At 38.8% G+C, this 20,216-nt stretch overlaps 1 protein-coding gene across 17 annotated transcripts in view; it reads left to right on the forward strand.

Annotated features, from left to right (window-relative positions):
* LOC145972463 (protein muscleblind) overlaps nt 1–20,216 on the forward strand; it is a 374,150-nt gene that overhangs the window by 205,688 nt on the left and 148,246 nt on the right. The window contains exon 3 of one of the 17 annotated variants that reach the window (XM_083101118.1): nt 8,436–8,488. The exons of the other annotated variants lie outside the window; for them this stretch is intronic. Within the exon in view, the coding sequence (XP_082957244.1) occupies nt 8,436–8,488 (53 nt within the window). The remainder of the gene's footprint in view (nt 1–8,435; nt 8,489–20,216) is intronic. 17 annotated transcript variants of the gene reach the window in all.

Raw genomic sequence — 20,216 nt, forward strand, 5'->3', positions numbered from 1 at the left:
ATGTGTATTATAGAAAAATATTTTCGTTATATAATGCGAATCAATATGTATTATAAAGGCATATGTGAATGTGAACAATTTAGAATTTAATTTCTAATTAGCTGACACGTTTGGCCAATCTTTCCGCCTCTCTCTTTTATATCCTACTCTTATATATTACTCGCAGCTTATTATTTGCAAATTAAAGTATAATTAAAGTATAATTTTCTAATTATCGTCGAGATACACTGAAACATCGAGATATTTGCATAAAATTAAGATTAATTTAACGGATGCGTATGCAACGATCCACTCTTCTCGTTCCCATTTTCCCTGGGCTTGTTTAAGATATCTTCTCGAATAGCAAATATGAACGGGCGAAGAAGGGAGCAGCGGCTACGCGGGAACGATGAAGGTTCTTTTGACGGTTGAATGCGCTTTGTTTCCCACCGAAAGACAATTCAGATGTCTGCGCGAAAGCGGAGAAAGAGACGCACAACGACTTAAACGAAACGATTAAAGGGCGAGGGAGGGAGAAGAAAGGGATAGAAAAAGCGCACAAATACGGCATAAGAAACAAGAAGACGACGGAAGAGTCGAGGATGAAGAACGAGGATGAAGAACATAGGAAGACGTCATTCTTGGCGAGACGCGACAACGTTCTCAGGCAAAGAACGCACTGTATGTGCCACCGTGGATGGAATCCCGAGTTTCCTTAATTACAACGACCCTCTTCCGTCCCATTAATAAGCGGCCTAAACAAACTGCCGTCATATAAATACTTGAATTTCTCTGCCTCGATCGCTCCTGTTCCCCTCCCCTCTCTCTCGCAATCTGCAGCTGGTCTGTCGGTCTCTCCTTTTTATCTCATACTCTCTTCTCTTTCCTTTCCCTCCTTTCTCCTCCCATTTCTTCTCTATAATTAAATTTGCACCGAGCTTGGCGAATTTGGCTTCTCCGTTCATTTAATCGGACACCAGGCGTTAGTATAATTAAAAGCACATCTCTTTTGGAATTCGTCTTATCAGGACTACTTTTTCCCACCTCTCTCTCCCCCATTCTGTTTCATATATATTTGTTCGTTCTCGTTTTCTACCAGCATAAGCATCGTCTCTTGTTTGCCAATTGCGGTGTATAACATGGTCGTCATTGTCGTCGTCATCGTTTGTACGAGCCCGTACCTTTCGGCACTTCTCGCGAACCAAGCTCACTGCGGTGATACACGCGTCGCAAATAAGCGAGTCTCCGTCCGTCCAGCGGGTTGAAAGAAGATCCACGCGCCGTTTCACAGAGAAATCCGGCGACGGTTCGGTCTTTGTTCGCGTGCGCGGCGAGAAATTATTTGGACTCGAATAATTGCGGGAATATGCTGCAATTATGGCGCGCGAAAGGACCGGCCGTATATTCGTACGTAAAGGTACCTACTGTCGTTAGGTGCGCTGCACACGTTTGTTATCGTCAACGTGAATCCCAGAGAGGAAGTTGGATACGAGCACGTGATGTAAAGCCTATTTTCAGGAAACTCGTGTCATTAAGAGAACGGTTTTATATGTTACGCAATAGGGAGGAGAGTTTAATAGCGAGTTCATGAATAAGAATAATTTTCCATATTTTTAATCAATTCGCTTATCGTATCTTATATGAATACGAATATTACATATTTTTCCGGTTTATGCAAATATTTAATTTCGTGTAAATTATTATGTGAATTAAGTGAGTAAAAATTGATCAATTTTCTCTCCCATTTTTTTCTTAAAATTTCTATTCTTATTTATAATTGGAATTTTTTTTTGATAATCACACTTTAAATGCAGGTTATCGAAGATTATTATAAAACAAATTTTTGTTCGGATAAAATATTTGAAAATTTATTATTTTATAATAAAAAAAATATATACTTCTTTATTTATTATTTACACATTATTAGCTTACTATTGGTAATATTATCGTGCGTTAAAAAAAATGCAGAGATCTCATCTCTCACATTTATTTCTCGAGTAAATGTCTTCGCGCGGAGGGGACAATCGATTTCACTGTTATACCGGGGATTGTTTTTACTTTATGTGGAATAAACACGAAATCGTAAATTTCAAGTGATGGCCGGTGCCGGGGAGCTAAACGACTCCGATTATTCGTACGGCCCTCGGCCGCAGCACGTACACCCGGACTTTATCGAGAGAAGCTCGCTTTGAGATATACCTCCGCCCGATCGGGACACAACGTTTGCTCGATACTCGACGAATTACGATGGCGGACCCGCATTTTTCTCGGATGTGCCCGCCGTAAGACGCCCGATCGACAATTACACACGTACGTCGTACGCGGCCCCAGGGTCCGCCGCGTTTTATCTTGTGAAGCACGTTTAGCGCTCCAAGGCGTGACACGGATTCCTCGTCGCTGCAGGAACCGGTCTTATCCTCCTGGCTTTCTTGTTGTTGCAACGGACTCGCTTTTGCGATGCTTCTGTCGCGGTTTCTGCTGCGAGAAAAGTTCTTGCCTTTCTCAATACGGACCATTGAAGTGCTAGATTGCGTGTCAAGATTAAGATTTATTGTAGACTTTATGTAGAATTCTGTGTGGATTGACGATTCAACAATTCAAATGAGATAAATCTGGAATGTGCAATTCGGTTTTTTTCTAGATTATGGAATAAGAAAGAAGATTGATGCAATTAAGATTAGAACTAAATTGTTCGTTGCTGTAATCGCGCTTACTAGAATGAAGAAGAAATAAAATGTTTGATCTCTTTAATTATATCTAATTGATGTAGTCATCAATCGGGTATTAAGCGAGATAATTAAATTTGTGAATAAATGAGATGATGCAATCAGTCTATAATAATTTTATTGAAAATTCATTGCGTCGTCTCTCGCATTTATCTATGGATTTCTATTTCTTAATAATGTTACAGCAACTCTTAATTGAATATTTATTTCTTAATGTGACTGAATATTCTACGCATATGATAATCATTGATAATATCTGTTAAATGGGATTGCAGATATATATGCAATATCTCGCATTTTGTGCATACAATTGTTGGACATAATTTCTTGCTTCGAAAGAACATTTCAAATTTACGCCATTACGATACCGCGGTATCGCAAGATCTTTTACACGCATTATCACGTATGCAGGCAGATAGAGAAATATACAGAGGTACACACACACACATATATATGTACATATATATGTAAAATACCGAGCATGTGGCAGGGGTGCTTTGGAAGGGCATAGAGTTTCTCAATATTTAATAGTGTCTGGGTACGAGTGCTGTCTCGACATTTCTGAAATTGCAAGGCGTAAAGGACTCGAGAGCGGAAATGGGAAATAGGCGAAAGGAAGGAAGAGAGAATTCGTTCGTTGTCTGCACCCCGAAATCTCGCGGTAATTACATCTCGAGTGCGAGGCGACATTACGCCGAATCGGTTCTTTCGCATCGATATCCTCGACGTGATATAAATCAATGAAAAATAGAGCGCACCTCCTTGAGGTTACATGTACCCGCGCGCTGCTCTCATATATTTATGATCGTTTCAAATTTGTGCTCGCAAACGACCACGATTCGATCCAAAGGATTCGCGCATACAAAAGCAAATCAGTGTACACGGAGTCGCTATCGATAAACGACATATGTTGCTTGAAGGTTGCAAACGATTGTCAAGTCGAGAAAACGTAAAGGTATCGTGATACAGATTTAAAGGGAACCTTAGAGCTCCGGGTGGTCTTCGAGACGAGGACGGAGAGCAAGTACGAAAACGAGGAAGGAGGTGCTCTCGAAGGCGGAGGTAGAGAAAGAGAGGAGGAGGACGGGCGAAGCATAGTGAGATTGGAATACCTACCACGTAGAAGCTGGAGAGACGGAAAAGGTAGAAGGGTTGGGGGGAGGGAGGAAAGGGGATCCTGATCCGAGTCAGAAGAGACACAGCAAAGAGAGCACGAGGACCGGGTTGGCTATGGTAGAGACACTTTCGTGAGATTGAGCCCGAATTCAATAGGGGATGAATAAAATATAAACCAGCCGCTTTCTCTCTCTCTATTGCAATCCTGCGCGAAGGCTAAGGACGATATGGTCGACCCTTGTGTAAATAAATAAAAACTATATCCATCCTTCCCCCACCCCTTCTCTTCCCGGTATACGCGAGTGGACGTGTGATGGTCGACTGATTCTCCCGGGAAACTAAACGACCGATTAAATCAATCGTTTTGCACAACGTGATTTTCTATCCCGATATTTATGCGAATGTGTAACGATTTACAGCTCTAGTGCCGTAATAGACCGTGACAGATGATGATAACTCACTCACTTGGCTATGGCATTTTTATCGAATACCTGAAGTTTATGTGATATTTATATTATTGAGACACGTGATGTGTACTATTAATTATTTTCTACATATATATTGCGATATTTTTCTTCGTTTCCATGACTTGCGGCTGGCAAAATTTATTTTATATATATATATAAAATGTACTAGCGTTTTGAATTTGATGATTTTTAAATATGATAATGATTGACATTTTTAGTTTCAGCGAAATTATTACGTCCGTAGAGAAGTATTAAATGATATATACAGAGAGATATTAAATATATAAATTAAAAGATCAAAATACTTTTTTAAGTAGAACACATAAAAATATACACGTTTGTCAATCTCGTATCTAGGACAATTAAGATTTAAAGATGAAGAATAAAGATTATAATCAAAGAGAGAACATTAAAGTTTTATCGGTAGTTTCAAGTTACAACTATGCAAATCACGATGCAACAGGCACATGATGCTAACATATCCAGGCACAACGAACGAAGACAAACAAGTTTTCGCTTTTGCTCTCAATCATTGCATCGATTACAAGTCGAAAATAATTAGATCGCGACGTCAAAGAGGGCATATGCCGTTTGGATTTAATCGAATCACTCGCAAAACTTTCTCAAAGAAGTTGTGTTTCGTGCGGAAACTTCCAATGCTCTTCATTATATCCTTTGATCTCGAGACGCTAAGTTCTCCACTGACAAATTACGTTCTAATTAAGATGAGCCTGATGGTTCGTGGCTTGCGGAAATTCTTCAGCAAAATCAAAATTGAACTGGTCGCGTAATTTCTATTCGCTAATACTTGAAAATTTATTGATGCCATAAAAAATTAATGGTAAAATAGTATTATAATACAATTATTCTTTTGCGTCAGAATTAGAAGAATTTTTGGAATCGTATAAACGCATTATGAATAAAATTACTTTTTGCAATGAAAATACCGATATTAATAATAAATGAACAATATAAATATTATTCTGGCCTTTTTTGTTTTCATATTTGTTCACAGATATATTGTACGTAATTTTGTAGTAACATTGAAGCAGCATTTTTTGGATAAATAATGATACTAAAATATTACTACATACTACGTACATATACATATATATGCACATAAAACGCGCATAAAATCATAGCAATTTTATATCATCGACGCGTGCTTTTGTGAAAAATCTGCTATTACTCTCAACAATCAACCGGATAATTATGATGAGAATTACAGGTATTGACGGGAAATTTATATCATTATCTCGCTTTTTGAACTACTAGAATGTTTGGCAGCTATTTAAATTAATCATATAAATTGTGAGATTCTTTTCAGAATCAATATAATCTCGATAGATTTAGAGACCATATGTTACAGACACACGAAAATGATCGCCATGCTTTGTGACAATAAAACCGCATCAATTAGCGTAAGATATATAGTTCTACTGCATATAGAATTGAATTCCTAACGTTGCCAATATTCCACTATCTGTCATCATTGTTGTGGACATTAGTAGCCGCCATGGGAGACCATTTGCGTCTCGCATCGATGGGGAATCGATTATCGGTATATCGAAATTTTGCCGCATCCGGTAGTACTTCAGGCATTAGACGGCCATGCAACACGCAGACAGTCCGAGTAAGCAGGTCGGTTAAGAGAGAGTATGGAGAGGGAGAACGAAGGAAACTTGGGCGGGGGAGAACCCGGCGGCTCGCAATATTTCGCGTTCATAGCGTTGCTAAGCCGCAACTAACCGCCTTGTTAGGAAGTTACTCCTCCTCTCTCAATCTCTTGTGTCCTCCTTCTCCGTCTACCGACTGCCCCTTCTCTTCCGGTCTCTGTTTCCATCCCGTTCTTCTTCTCCGCTCTCCTGCCTCAGACGGCGATGCCGTCTGCTTCTCTTCTCGTCCGGCCGTCACTTGTCCTTTTCTTCTTGTACAAAATTTGCCGTCCTTCTTCCTTCATGTTCTTCTTGTAAAATCACATATGCTCTTACTCTTTTGCTCCGCCTCACTCTTGAATTTGTCCGTTTTCTTGTGCTCTCTTTTTTGCGAGATGTACGGTCTTGTTCCTTCTCATCCGCCTTTATTACAATGGATGACTTCGAATAACTGCGTCTTCTTACGTTAACATAAATCTTGTAAAAGTATAAAAAAAATCTTATTTTAAAAAATATACGATGAGAATATTACTTTATCGCCAAGTCATGGTTTCTTTTTTCTCTTATTATTCGTAAGTCCTTTGTAAAGAGTTCTGCAGATGGAAATGCAGTTGATGGGAGGCATTCTGTATTTCTCCGCGTTTCTTCGCTTGAACGTGTTCCTCGAGACGCATCCCCCTGTGATCTCACTTCAGACCACCCACCGGATACTAAATCATAACTTGAGAAATTCGCATGTAACGCGCGGGACACCTTTAAGACCTCAGAGGAAACTTGGAGGAGGATACTGCTGCCCTTGCAAACCTTTGATAACTAAGCACGTAACGTCTCCTTGCTGGCAGTCCTGGTGCTCTACCGCTTCGTATGTATGCGTATGTGCGTGTTTTGGGCCTCTTCCCAATATAAACCCACTTATATGGCGGTTCCCGGTTAAAGCCCAATTGTAGACATGTAAATTTAATGAAATAATTCATTAAATTAGAGATTCGTTAAATTTAAGAAATAAATTTTTCCATTTTAGACTCGAGCCATAATGATTGAATTTAGTAAAGTGACTAAGGCAATAATTTAATTATAATCGTGACATTTTATATTAATCATTGAAAGGAAATTTTAAACTTTAATTCTCTTATTTTTATAACGAGAAAAAAAGATATGTCATTTATAGAATCATAAAAGAAAATTAGCACAGAATAAAAATAATTTTCATTCTGTATAATATTTTTTGAAATAACTGAGTTTCAGATTTGTTTTCCCACAGTATTGAGAATTTTTAGTAATGTTTGTAGTGCCTTTTAGTTTGCATAAAAAAACAGATCTTTGACATCTTAAATGAAAATTCTGAATTATTGTGTGGAAATTTGAGACATTTGAATATGTAAATTGTGTTTCACAAAGAGGTTTCAAATCGTTATTTTCCAATGATATTGCATCTACTCTATCGACAATTTTCCTCGACTGCATCTTCGAGAGCTAGAGGTTGTTCGAATGTAAACTGGATCGCGACAGCCGATGCTTGACTCTTCTCCCGGAGATGGCCTTTGATGCTCAAAGGCTCCTTTGATGCACAGCTTATATTCCTATCGGAATTAAATATGCGATTTGATGTAACTGCGTGTGCATGCGACCTCGACCAATATCCGAATTCAATTTACAACACAACCATTTTTTCGTTTTCTCTTGCCATATGATAATAGTCATTTTCTTAAGAAAATGATTAATAATAAATAAGAAATTCTGTTTTATAGTAAACAACAATATATTTGATGTATATCTAATACATTTTAAATTTTCTTAAAATAATTCAGAATTTTAATTTAAAATGAAAGAAATCTGTTTTTAATGCAAAATAGAAAGCATTCAATAAACATTATTCAATTCTCAATACTGGGAAAACAGATTTAATGAATTTATTTCTTGCTTACGATAGATGTATTGAAAGACACTTTTTTAACACATTTTTATTTAATTTTACGCTGGCAATTTACAAATGATATAATCTTTCTTAAATTGATAAAAATCAAAATACGCTATATCGTAAAAAAAAAGTATAAATGTGCCAGTTTTGTCGGCAGACACATCGATGAAAGCAACGCGTTATGTCACGTTTTATCACGTCCGTCTCAATAAGCTCTGGAACGCGGGAATGGAGTTAGTTGCCCAATTCACGAAAAACGAACAAAAAGAGTGTCTTATTGAGAATCAAAAGCTATGGCTTTTCTGCAGGGTGGTTAAAAGCGTAAATCTTGATACGTGCCGTATCCAATTTATTTGCGCCCGATATATGGCGTTATTAAATACGTGACCTTACTGGGCGCGCTTTTATAGAGTGTCGTAGAGTCGCGTTAAAGCGCTATAGTTTTATCGCCGTCGGCCATAAGTTTCATTGAGATCGCGATTGCCCGTCAAAATAAAGCGCGCGAAAAGAAGATAATAAACTGACGTACAAATTTTATGATGACTAATATCGATTTATTATTTTTGTGTTTCAGGTATGTATGTGTACTTCTCTACCTTGTCCGCTTACATCAATCAAGAATAGAGAGTGAGTAAATGCTTACATTGTTTTATAGCTTATAAATATCAAAATGTACCAGATTATACCAGACAATTGCTATTTATTTGAACTCAACTTTTTGATCGGAAAAGAAATCGGAAATTTATAATATGTAGCTAGATAAGAGAGATATTGATGATCGTAATCTTGATGAAACAATGTTTACGTTTTGAATAATTCCTACTCGAGTAATTGTCAAGCCTTTTATACTTATTCTCAGTTTTAATATATTAGATAAATTATAAAATGAGATATATTATATTATATTTATATAAACATAATATACAATATTATATAATTTCTTATTAATTGTTTTTTGTAATTATACAAATCCGCTTAAAAATTCACTTGATTTCTCGACGAGTTTTATTCGAGATCGTTTAAATATTTTTCGCATTTTCAAGTGGGTAACCTGATTAGTCGCGATCGATCATTTTCAATTACAAAAATATCCGTCTACGACTGCCTACTATAGCAGTATGTAAAGGTCGCGTGCATCAAAGTCACTAGACACAACGTCGCCGAGTATTTTCTAGATTTGCATCTCTGCCGTCGATAAGGCATGCAAGTAAACGGGGGCGAATTCGCGAGATGGGCGAACGATAGATCGGCGACACGTCGGCGTGTCGTATTTTTTTTCGCGAAAAATTCTGTAGATATTGTTCACCGGTTAGAATCAAGATTTAATGATATTAAATATTTGCTTCTTTAGATATCTCTTCTTACCTAGTGTACGTTAAAATAGATAAGAATCATACTATATAAGTAATGAAAGCCGAAAGTTTCTTTACAATCTCAAGTATTAAAATTAATTAAATTTATGCAAATTATATAAACACGGTTCGTGATCGTTCAAGAAGCTTGATCTTTGTTAAGCTTAAATGCGTTGATAATTAAAGTTCATTTCGTCTTCTCTTATTTTCAATTGTGATTTAATCCATTTACTCTTTTTCTAAATCATGTAACTCTAGATTGTATTACAGATAAGGAGGATTTAATTAGTGGTATTAACTGATATTGGTGAAACCATTAGCATTTGTTTATCTATCATTAGTCAGTGATTACTTTTCTTTGTAAATTTCTGTTGCAATTCTGATTGCAGTGTAAATAGAAAAAGAAAACTGCATTAACCAGGTAGTTAATATTAATGGCAGAAATACATGAATCTAGTAGAGAAAAATTGACTAAATGAGCAGCTCGCATAAATTAGCGATCGGTCAATTAGAAAGTAAACTTTGAAATAAATGATAGCACAAATAGATGAAATTTTCTTCTACTGAAATGAAATCTTCTTCTTTTTGGAAAGTAATTGTTTTACGATTTCTTGGCTTTCATTATGTTAATACCAAAAGCATTTGATGTCGCACTCTTTTACAAAGTAATAAATGAATTTAAAATGTATATATTTGTGAATTTATCAAATTATTATAATTTGTTTATCATTTATTAAGAGTTTGCATATATTGTTTTATTTCAACAATTCCATTATGCAATCTTTTAAAAAAATATATTAATGATTACATCGGTGATTAAAAAAAAATGCATCGATTACTCCAAATGTATTTTTTAAAATTATTTATTTCGAACGTGCATAATAAATCGCTCATTTGCCTAGATGCGCACTTAAAATATTTCTAAATACGTACGGATAACATTTGATCGAGCATATTTGCTGAGAAAATAGGGGATGAGCGCAACTTTTCGCCAGGCATTTCTCATTGTTCCGCATCGCGCAAGCTCGCCGTGAGCGATGTACGTGCAATCAGCCATCGCTGCTGAAGTGTAAATCCTATCGGCGGGCAAAAACGCCGCCGGATACGCTTTCGAACATTTGCCATAGTTTCGGGACAAAATTCCGCGGCATGCGAAACTTTGTACGCGTTTCGTCGACGAGGCGCGAACGCGCTCTCGCTTCTCCGGCTGGCTCCAAGTCCGACGAGCCAGACTGCGCGTCGACGCACGATTCCAAATTCTTCCGCAAATGCTCGCGTCCCGAGTATATTTTCGACGGTAATTCCGAGCTTCGACCTTAATTTCAAGCGGATACGGGGGATACGCCGAGACGGTAACTCGACGCGGTAAATCCGTCCGCGACAGACCAGACGGCGACGACGCGTTGGCACACACGATCTTTCCGCCGTTTCCTGCAACGTTATCTCGGGAGCTTCTATCCTGATTGTAAGTGAACCCCGGAATAGAGGGAGGGAGCGGCAGATTGTAACCTAGGAAGTAAATGTGCGCGACAGAAAGAGAGAGGAAAGGACAGGAAGAGATATATAGATAAAGCTTTCGGACAGATCCAACGTTTCGTTCGCTTTCGAAGACAGCACCGCGCTTCGGGTCTAATTACTCGAGTAAAGCTCAAGTCGCGAGTACCTCGGTAAATAAACGAAGTAAACGAGCGGGCCGGACTGTCCGCTCTCAACGATGTGTCCGTAGCCGGTTCGTAATTGCGAGTAAAACTCGAACTGGCGTGCAAAGTGCTCGGCGTGACGAGACCGGACCGGTATATTTTTCAGTCTCCAAAGAATTTTACGAGATACTAATCCTCCCGAAAGATAATTTTTAACAAAATACGTACGTTTTCATTGGAATTTAAATCTCTTAATCATTTAAATGTTTTCGTTAAAGTAAATTTTAATTACATCTTTTAATGTGTGGTGGAAGCTTACACACAAAAAAATTAATAAGTACTAACTAAAAATTCTATAGCAAGAAATATCGGTTTCAATCATCATTTCCTCATTTTTATTTGCCCGTTATTTTATTAAGGATGACAAAAAAGCACGTTTAATTGATATTTCATCTATATTATTAATATTTATTCATATTTGAAGGGAAAAAGAAAAGCCAATAAATATGATAAATTTTAAAAGATGAAAATCAACGTGTTAAATGTTACATGTATTAAAAATGAAATTACTGAGTTTCATCCCCGCGCGCGCGCGCACATGTACACATACACACATCGATTTAAAAGGTCTGGTCGTCTAACTCAGTGATAACTTGCACCGCATGTTTGCGACAGCGGTTTACGAGTGGAGACCACGTGCCGCGTGTGCGCGACATCGATCGTGAGCGTGTTAATCGAAGGTACATTGGCCCCCAAAGACGATTTCACGTGTAGTTACGTTCGTTTTCAATAATGGCTGACGTAGCTCAGCGACTGCAATTGTTAACAGAACTCGCAGCGAGCCGCGCGGACAGGGCGCAGTAATTCGATAGTCCGCACCGAATGCAAACTCGTTCTCCATCCTTTCCCACCCTCTCTCGCATAGTCTCGAGCAAACAAAAGAACGTCTATATGCGACGTTACACACGCCCTCGGTAAGCAAAGGACCGACTGTCGTTTCGCCGGAACCCTTGATGTACAATAACCCAACCCGATGGGTTAGGTCTTGGCTACGTCATACGGATGCGAGGAATTGACGTGTCGTGTAAATTTATACGGGATAGAAGAATCGCGCAAATTTCACGTAAATTTTCGCGGTCACAGATGTCGAAAGTCGGATTGATGTTGAAAGCGGCTTCGATTTAATTTATTCGTATACACATATCTCAGAGTTATTGTTGTTATTGTGATATGAATGGTTAATTTAAACTACTCTTTACAAGCGTTTTATCAAGCGTGATTTTTCCAGACGAAAAACATACGATCTCTGAGAAAATTGCGGAATTCGATACGGGAAAATCGTATTGCGTGCTTAAATGGGAATAGATGCGATTGTCTACTCATGATAAAGTACTCGGTAAATGTTTCGAGGCGCTCTTGTTTCACGTGTGCATTCGGTCAACAGGAATAGCGGAGAAACCGTCCACCGCGCGTGCAAATATGACAGCAATATCAATATCTGTTTACGACATTGGACCACGACAATGCGCCGGATTTAACATCCGCTATGTGCGGTACCATTATTTTATATGGATACCATATTGGTGGCCGCATCTTTTTTCGCGTATCGAACGCGTTTATCACGTCGCCTTGTCCGCATTTTCGTATCTGTGTGTCATTTATTTTTATTGACCGGAATTTCCCATCTATTTGAAATAAGTTTTTATTTCACGTAACGGATGCCCATCAATATACTAAGCAATCTGAAAGAATCTTCCAGGAATTGCCTAGAAATTGTGTGATTAGAATAAATACATGTATATTATTTTTAAAATTTGAATATATGTCTTGCGGTGATTTTTATCTTTTCAACTTATCATAATTTTAAGATAAGAACTGTATATCAATAGAGGCATCTTTTAAATCATTTACTTCATCCAATACTTAATATGTCAACGATTATTAATGATGCCGACTAGATGTCAATTGGATGTCAATGGCCATTCAGTTTGATAGCATCGTAATTGCCCATTTATAACTATAAATGATCATTCGAATATGATTAATGTCAGTAATTACCATACAATTATTTAATTTATATGATTATTGAAATTATTAATAAATACATCTTTTTTAAATTTTTACATACGTTTTTTCAACATTTTTCTCATTTGTTAAAAAATCCAATGTACTTGATAAACGTTTGCACATGTCATAAAGTGTTAACAAGAGCCAATTCAATCTTGCATCCGTGTGCGATGCGATAAACAAATCCCCCGATGTATTTTCCCAGACATTTTCAGGCGAGATGGAAAAAGAAGATTTCGCAGAATTGTCGGGACTTAGCGGAGGAAAACGTAGAATGACGGGTGCGCAAAGCGCGGTGATTCCGACAAAAGGTCCGTGAGGCGGGAAAGGGGGACCAAGGGCGAGATGGATAGAGAGGAGAGAAACCGGAGTAGAGATAGAGAAGGAGAAAGAGAAAGCGCAACGGAGCGGAGAGAGCAGAATCCGACGGAGTCGGCCGAGCATCGGATGGCCGAAGGGATGGTAGGCTGGATTCAATTACTTGGAGAACAATACTGCCTCGCCGTCATTGTTTGCTCGAGCACTTGCTCGGGTTTTCCTGGTTTGGGACCCCGAGCGCACCATATCACCGTGTCCCGTTACACCACGATATTTTGTTTGCCTACTATAACACCGACGACGACGAAGAAGACGAAGACGAGGAGGAGGATGAAGATGAGAACAACGATGACGAGGACGATGTTACTCGACCGATCCGCCTCGTCGATCTTGGCATCCTCGGGTGACGAGAGTATATTCTCGAATCCTTATTTCATATCGATGAAACACGAATACGAATCGAATCGCGTGATCCTGACATTCCGCTATATTCGAGCCGCGGATCGAACGATTTTTTTTTCTGTACGTGCAGCGTCGAGATTTTTGGCGGCTTCCGGCGCTGATGGTATTCCCACATGGTGTTCGAGTCGTTCTCCGGCGCGAAATAAAGATGGATGTATCTATTTGTCTTTCTATCCTCCCACCTATCTATCTCTCTATTTATTTATCTGTATTTATCTTCATCTATCTATCGATTCGCGTAGGTATCCGTCTATTTGCTCGCGCCCGATCGTGCATCTCTCACTACTGACTCGACGCTCTCTATCTTTCGATGTTCTCTACCCTAGCTTGATGTCTCAAAAATCGTAGTCTTGAAATTCTTTTTCGTTGATCGCATCAAATTTTTACTAGCGTGTTAGCTATAAATCTTGACAACCTAAAATCTGTTCTAGTTTTCAGTATTTCAAATATCTCGCTAATTTATTCTACGCGAATATGAACGATTGCGGTTATAATGATCAATGCCGCGATATTATAACAGGCTATTTGACGTTAATTTGACGTTTATTATTTGCAGTTTGCAAATAGATAGACGCAAGGGATTCTGTAGTTGACTATGTCGACGTTCTTGTCCTTCGCGATCGCATCACTTCTATTCCCACGTGGGACGTATCACGCTCGTACGTGCAAATAGATCGTAAAAACTTTTCGTCCCAAAAACAGTCGACTGAATGCGATGAGCAACAGTCGTTTGTTATATCCGAACAATGAAATCCGTCTCCACCGATGACACGCGTTTGTCCCAATCGCGGTGATATTTGCAAGCCTCAACAGGTATGAATGATTCTTTCAAAATTGATACCATCTAAACCGAAGCGTTCAAATCACGTATACATATGTTATATATGCTCGTTCAAATTTTAATAAAATATAATCGAAAAGTTGCTGAAAAAACATTTTCGCTAAACGTTTGCTATTTAGTATTATTTAGATTGAAAAAGACTGGATATTAAAAATGTACGGTATGAACGAAAAATGATACATAAATAATTTTTATTATATCTCTATTTTAAAATATTATGCTAATATTTTAAAATAGAGATATAATAAAAATTATTTATGTATCATTTTTCGTTCACATCGTACATTTTTAATATTATGCTGCTTCGCATACAATTAAAAATTAATTTCCAATTGAACCTAAAAATCTTTTTGCGATCTCTATATGTATATCGGAAGAAGAAAAGTCTATAGTTTTGTAAAAATATATATTTTTATAGATTCTGTGACTTTATTTATGTTGAGCTTCACTTTTTTAAAGAACCTTTGCGATATACGTGTCTTTCTTTGCACCAAAATTTAGTTTTGGTTATTTTTGGCGATTATCGATACCGATTTCTCTGACAATGAGAGATGCGATTGACTAATAGCTGTATAATTTCCTCATTCCCGACACTGCATTATTCGCGGATGCGTTTCCGTATGCAGGTTTCTGCTGGAACGCGTCGCCGGATTCATCTCCGTTTCCGCGGGCGCGAGTCTAGATTTTTAATGAATTTTTAACTATTCAATTTTTGTGCCGCGCGCGAGACTCCGTCTCTCCCATTCCCCTTCCGCTCCGTCGATGTAACTTTCAGCAGCCGCGCCGGGTTCGAGTAGATGAAGTTGAGAAGGCAGAGTCGCAAAATGGCTGCGGAAGAGGACTGTGGTGGGTGGACGTAAAGTGGCGGTACGACGATGGGGAACAGGGGGGGACGGGAAGGAGAGGTGGAGGCGATAGGGTAGCAGCACGTCGGAGAGAGAGTAGAATAATGAATAATTCCGAAAGAGAGGGATTTCGTCTTGCAGCCTTGGCGCACTTCGACGATACAGAAACCGAATTCGCGACTTGCTCGTGAGAGAACCCGAAAGGAGATTCTCGTGGCTTCACCGTTTTACGTGGCTCGCGCGACTACCTTCTTAAAGCAGAAGCGATTACAGGAAGATGACAGCGAGTCTCGTACATGCATAAAAATGTCATATCGTTTGCTACATTCTTTCACAATTATATCACAATGGTATTTACGATTAATTTTCCGGCAAATTTTATCAAGATAATACTATTTATTTTTATGTATTAAATTCAAATTTATATATATCACGTAATATCATATGTGGCGCTAATAAATTTTATTTGTATATTGCATTCAACGAAATGTGAAACAAACATGGCGAGTTATATAAATCGGGCAGTTATATTAAACGCGCATACAGAGTACTTTACAGGACTAGTATTTACAAGATTAAAAGATTGACGTGGTACAGATCGGATAATTACATCGATACACATCAAACTTGATTTTCAGCGCGAAAGTACGATAAGTTCGATCGCAAAATGGGATAACGGTCGCAATAGGAACGTGACTCCAATTTCAGTGGCGTGTTTCGCGTAATCATGCGCGCCCCGTCACGTTTCGGCACCGAATAATTCTTGTCGAAAAAGAGAGCAAGAGAAAAAGAGAGAAAGACACCCGTAAAAATCGAGAAACCGACACTGCACGGCGACCGGATATGTATATTTTCCGCGCGAATATTCCGCAGGTCGCTGAACGTGCCGCGGAATCCGCTCGACGATAGCGCGGTCGCGTCCCGTTGGTAGATAAGAGGCGGCAAAAAGCAGAAATGAGAAATGCTAATGGCATTCCGTTCTCAGCGCTATCATCTTTCACAGGGTCGTACGAAAAAAAAAAAAAAGAAAAAAGAAAAAATTAGACAAGCGGCGAGACCCGGTGGATGGAGCGGCAGAGGCGGGAGGAAAAAGTAAAGAAAAAAGAAGAAACGAAGAGTGCATCGGTGTTTGTATAGGACTCGCTGGTATTGTACTTTATACGAGAACTTGGCCGCTGATATCGCTCATCCTGAATATTTTATGGGACGCGTCTGGAATGAAGTAAAATTGGCGACACGCCGAAATCGACGAAGCTCTCTCTTCCGGCGCTTCATTTCCTCGATCTTCGCGCTACTTGAGACGGAATAAGATAATTTCATTCTCTTGCCTCATTTCTTTGGCTTGAAACATTAAATTATTGTTTCTCTTTGGGTTCATTAATTTCGTCCTACTTTTCCGCAAAGCTACGCGATTCTTACGTACAATTTTCCACTGCAAAGATGCATTAAGTTAATTTTGATAAAGAGAGAAGGGAGGGAGATAAACTAGATTTATACAACATTTAACAAATTCACGTACCTATTTTTTATACATGTTACAGCGATTATTTATTTAAATTTTACAATTTTCTTTCGTATTCTCCAAGAATTTCCTCTCCGACTTTTTACATCTGTATCATTCTTCAAGAATTAATATAACCGTCAACCCCCGACACTCGTGTCACCGAACGCAAGTCACCCGAGAAATTTAGAGAAGAAACTTAGGCTCTAAGAAACAAGATGACCATCGTCGAGAGAGAACGGTCGTCGTTAATTACATACAGTCGGAAAGACATTAGCCGCCTTCTGCGCGAGGCGCACACACTGTCACGAGATCACGACCGGAAGAGTGTGTATGAAGTATTATGGAGGATGAGAACGGCGGAAAGACAATGCAGTGGATACGAACTAATTGCCGGATTCTCCTGCCGTCTAGTGGACCAGGAAGATTAACTGCATGCCCATCCCCCTCGACGTCCGCCCTCACCTCTGTTTTCTCCTCTCCGACCTTCTCGTTCCTCTCGTTCCCCCGTTTCTCTCCCACGGACCTCCATACGCGCCGAGCTCCAACGCGGATATATAAATTAACCGAGTGTACTTGTGCTTATGTGTGCCGTGTGTGCGGCTATCACATGGATTAGTGATTGTAGCCTTTAAATACATTTGTTTCGCGCGTATATACTTCACGTGTTTCAAGCAATCTTGCATTTTTAAACATTCATACGATGATATGTCTGTAATTATCTAATCCCTCCGATAGTGTGTGTGTGAATTAAATATACAGAAAATTCATATCTTATTTTATTCTAAATCTTAATTTCTCTAATTTTTTTAAATACGAAATATTCTATTCTTGAAATTAGTCAACGAAATATTGTAATAATAATTTTTATTTTAAAGTATATATTTCTTTGCAATTTCTCTAAATTTCTCTTGAAAATGTGCTCTTTATAATACAAATTTATATTATTACTAATGCTTAACATCCGTGAACTCTATCGACCGTCTAAAATATCTTTTTGCAATGAGCGCGTCATTCGTGGCAACGATTAGCGTGCAAGAACGCGACGTAACGAAACGGTGTGGCGTATCAGGAAACATACCGGCGTACACACCGTTGCAGTAACCACACCGCAAGGGGCTACCTTGTTAAATGCTGCAGGGTGAAACGACTTACGCCCGTTTAATCTTGAACGTGAATTCTGCGGTATCTCGCAAGGGGTTGTAATTCAGGCTGCCTCCCACGATCTTTCTACTCGTCTCTCTCTCTCTCTTTCTCTTTCGGCGTTCCTCCTATTCCCGGCATAAAGGATGAAATGAAGCCGAAATACCATGCTCTGTTCCTTGTCATTCTCCACCGCACCAGTAGCGTATCTCTGTCCTGCCACCATATCGTCTCCACCTTAACCTCGAGTGCCGCGAATTCTATCGTCCTTTATTCCTCTCTTTTCCACCATTCTCTAAGCTATCGTCAAGAGAGCGTGCTGCTTGCCCGTAAAGCGGCAAAGAATTCACCCGTTATTGAATCAATATTGTGCAAACCTATCAGCGACCCGTCTTTCCGAACGAATCCCCCCTTTCCCCCCCCGGTTCCCGCTCTCTCATCTCAGTTCGTCGTACTATCCCCCTCCCTCCGTTTTGCCATTTACGGAGCCTGATATGCCGTCGAAGGAAAGTATTGTCTATTCCCGCATCTCCTTTCTCTCTCTCTCTCTCCTCCCCCACCTTCGTTATCGATCTGTGTGCAAATATTGAACCACGTCGGCGTGGATGAGAATGAAAGTGGGAAAGATCCGACGAGACGGTGCAGGAAAAGGGAGAGGAATAGAGAAAAGGAGCAAAGGGAAGAGCGGGAGCGGTTTTAACCGCGGATGGCGATGGCGAAAACGAAGAACGAGAAAGGAGAGGCGAGAGCAGATAGAGAGCGCAATCTTTCCATCGCGGATGAATTTAATGGGGTAGCGTTCCGGTGCATTCCAGTCGAGTTAACGGCATGAGGATCCTCCAAGTCAATTAGAGAAAATCTCTTTGGCGTCGTGTGGCGCGGCTTCCTCTCCACATACGGTATCGATAACTGTGCTTGGCGAAATTATCGCCCTTAGAGCAGTAAACAGCGCGCGCTATACGATTCGCACAATTCCTTCGATCGCTTCTCTTCCTATCGTTGTCGATCTGATTCGAAAACTAACGGAACTGAACTCGTTCATCGAATGGACGACGATTCGCGAAATTGCGACAACTTGTCATTTCCGTAAACTACAGATCCTTTGCCGCTTATATAATAATATAATTGTTTTGACAAAAGTTTCTATAAAAAAAATTATTTTATACAAATTCATATGACGAATTGCAAATCAAACAGGATAATTCTAATACTATATAATATATTGTGTAAATGTAATATCATTATATTTTTCGAGATAATTTTATCTACAAGTATCGCAAAATTTAATAAATCAAATGTGTTATAAAACCGGAAGATAATACGGCTTGATTATTTATTTAGCTCAATAATTACACACTAATAATTGAATTCCTATTTCCAGTTTTGTATAATTATTTAAAATGTAATATCGATATTCGGTCCATAACATCAAAAAATCCAAAGCTATGCAACTTTATTATTATTTTACAAAATAATAAATAATAATTTGAATAATATAAACAATGTGTTTTAAATATTTAATTATATTAAAAAATTTGTTATTTAATGATTTTTGAGAATAAATTCAATCTTATTCGATTTTGAGCAACGAGTGAAAATAAAAAATAGCATAAAAGAAGAAAAAATGTAGAAAGAGATAGCGGAGAAATCTCATCGAAAATTCTCGAGTGGTTTTCCACATTTTCCCGGATAGTAATCTAATAAATTTCTCCTCAAGCGTAATTCATTTTTATTCACGACGATGGACATTTATTCGACATCGCATATCCATGCAGGAAAATATCATGGTCCTTCAACGAGCTTTACGCAGTTAACTTTTGCTACCTGACACGCGTATCATATAACTTCATTTACAAATTACCGTGCACGCGCATTCTCGCGATTAATATGCAACGACTTTGCACGGGAAGAGTAGAACGAGACGAGGAGAAAATCGCTGGATAGACGATACGAATGGTTCATTTCACGTAGACGGCTAATATTTCGTCCGAGCTATATAAAAGAACGTCCTGTGGGAGAGACGGTCGTTTCCCTCTCCTTCTCTTTTTCTTCTCGCGGCTTCATTCGACACAATTTAACCGCATTTTACCGCGCACACGCGTGTTCGTTCGACATTATAGAGACCGCCGTTGCTGTTTACCGTTCGCGTGCATCCCACCGATATTTTTTATGGCTTGAATTTCATA

Source organism: Camponotus vicinus, unplaced genomic scaffold, assembly GCF_025532165.1.
Source record: "Camponotus vicinus isolate PSW18456_S1 unplaced genomic scaffold, iyCamVici1.0 SCAF_5, whole genome shotgun sequence".
Lineage (NCBI taxonomy): Eukaryota > Metazoa > Arthropoda > Insecta > Hymenoptera > Formicidae > Camponotus > Camponotus vicinus.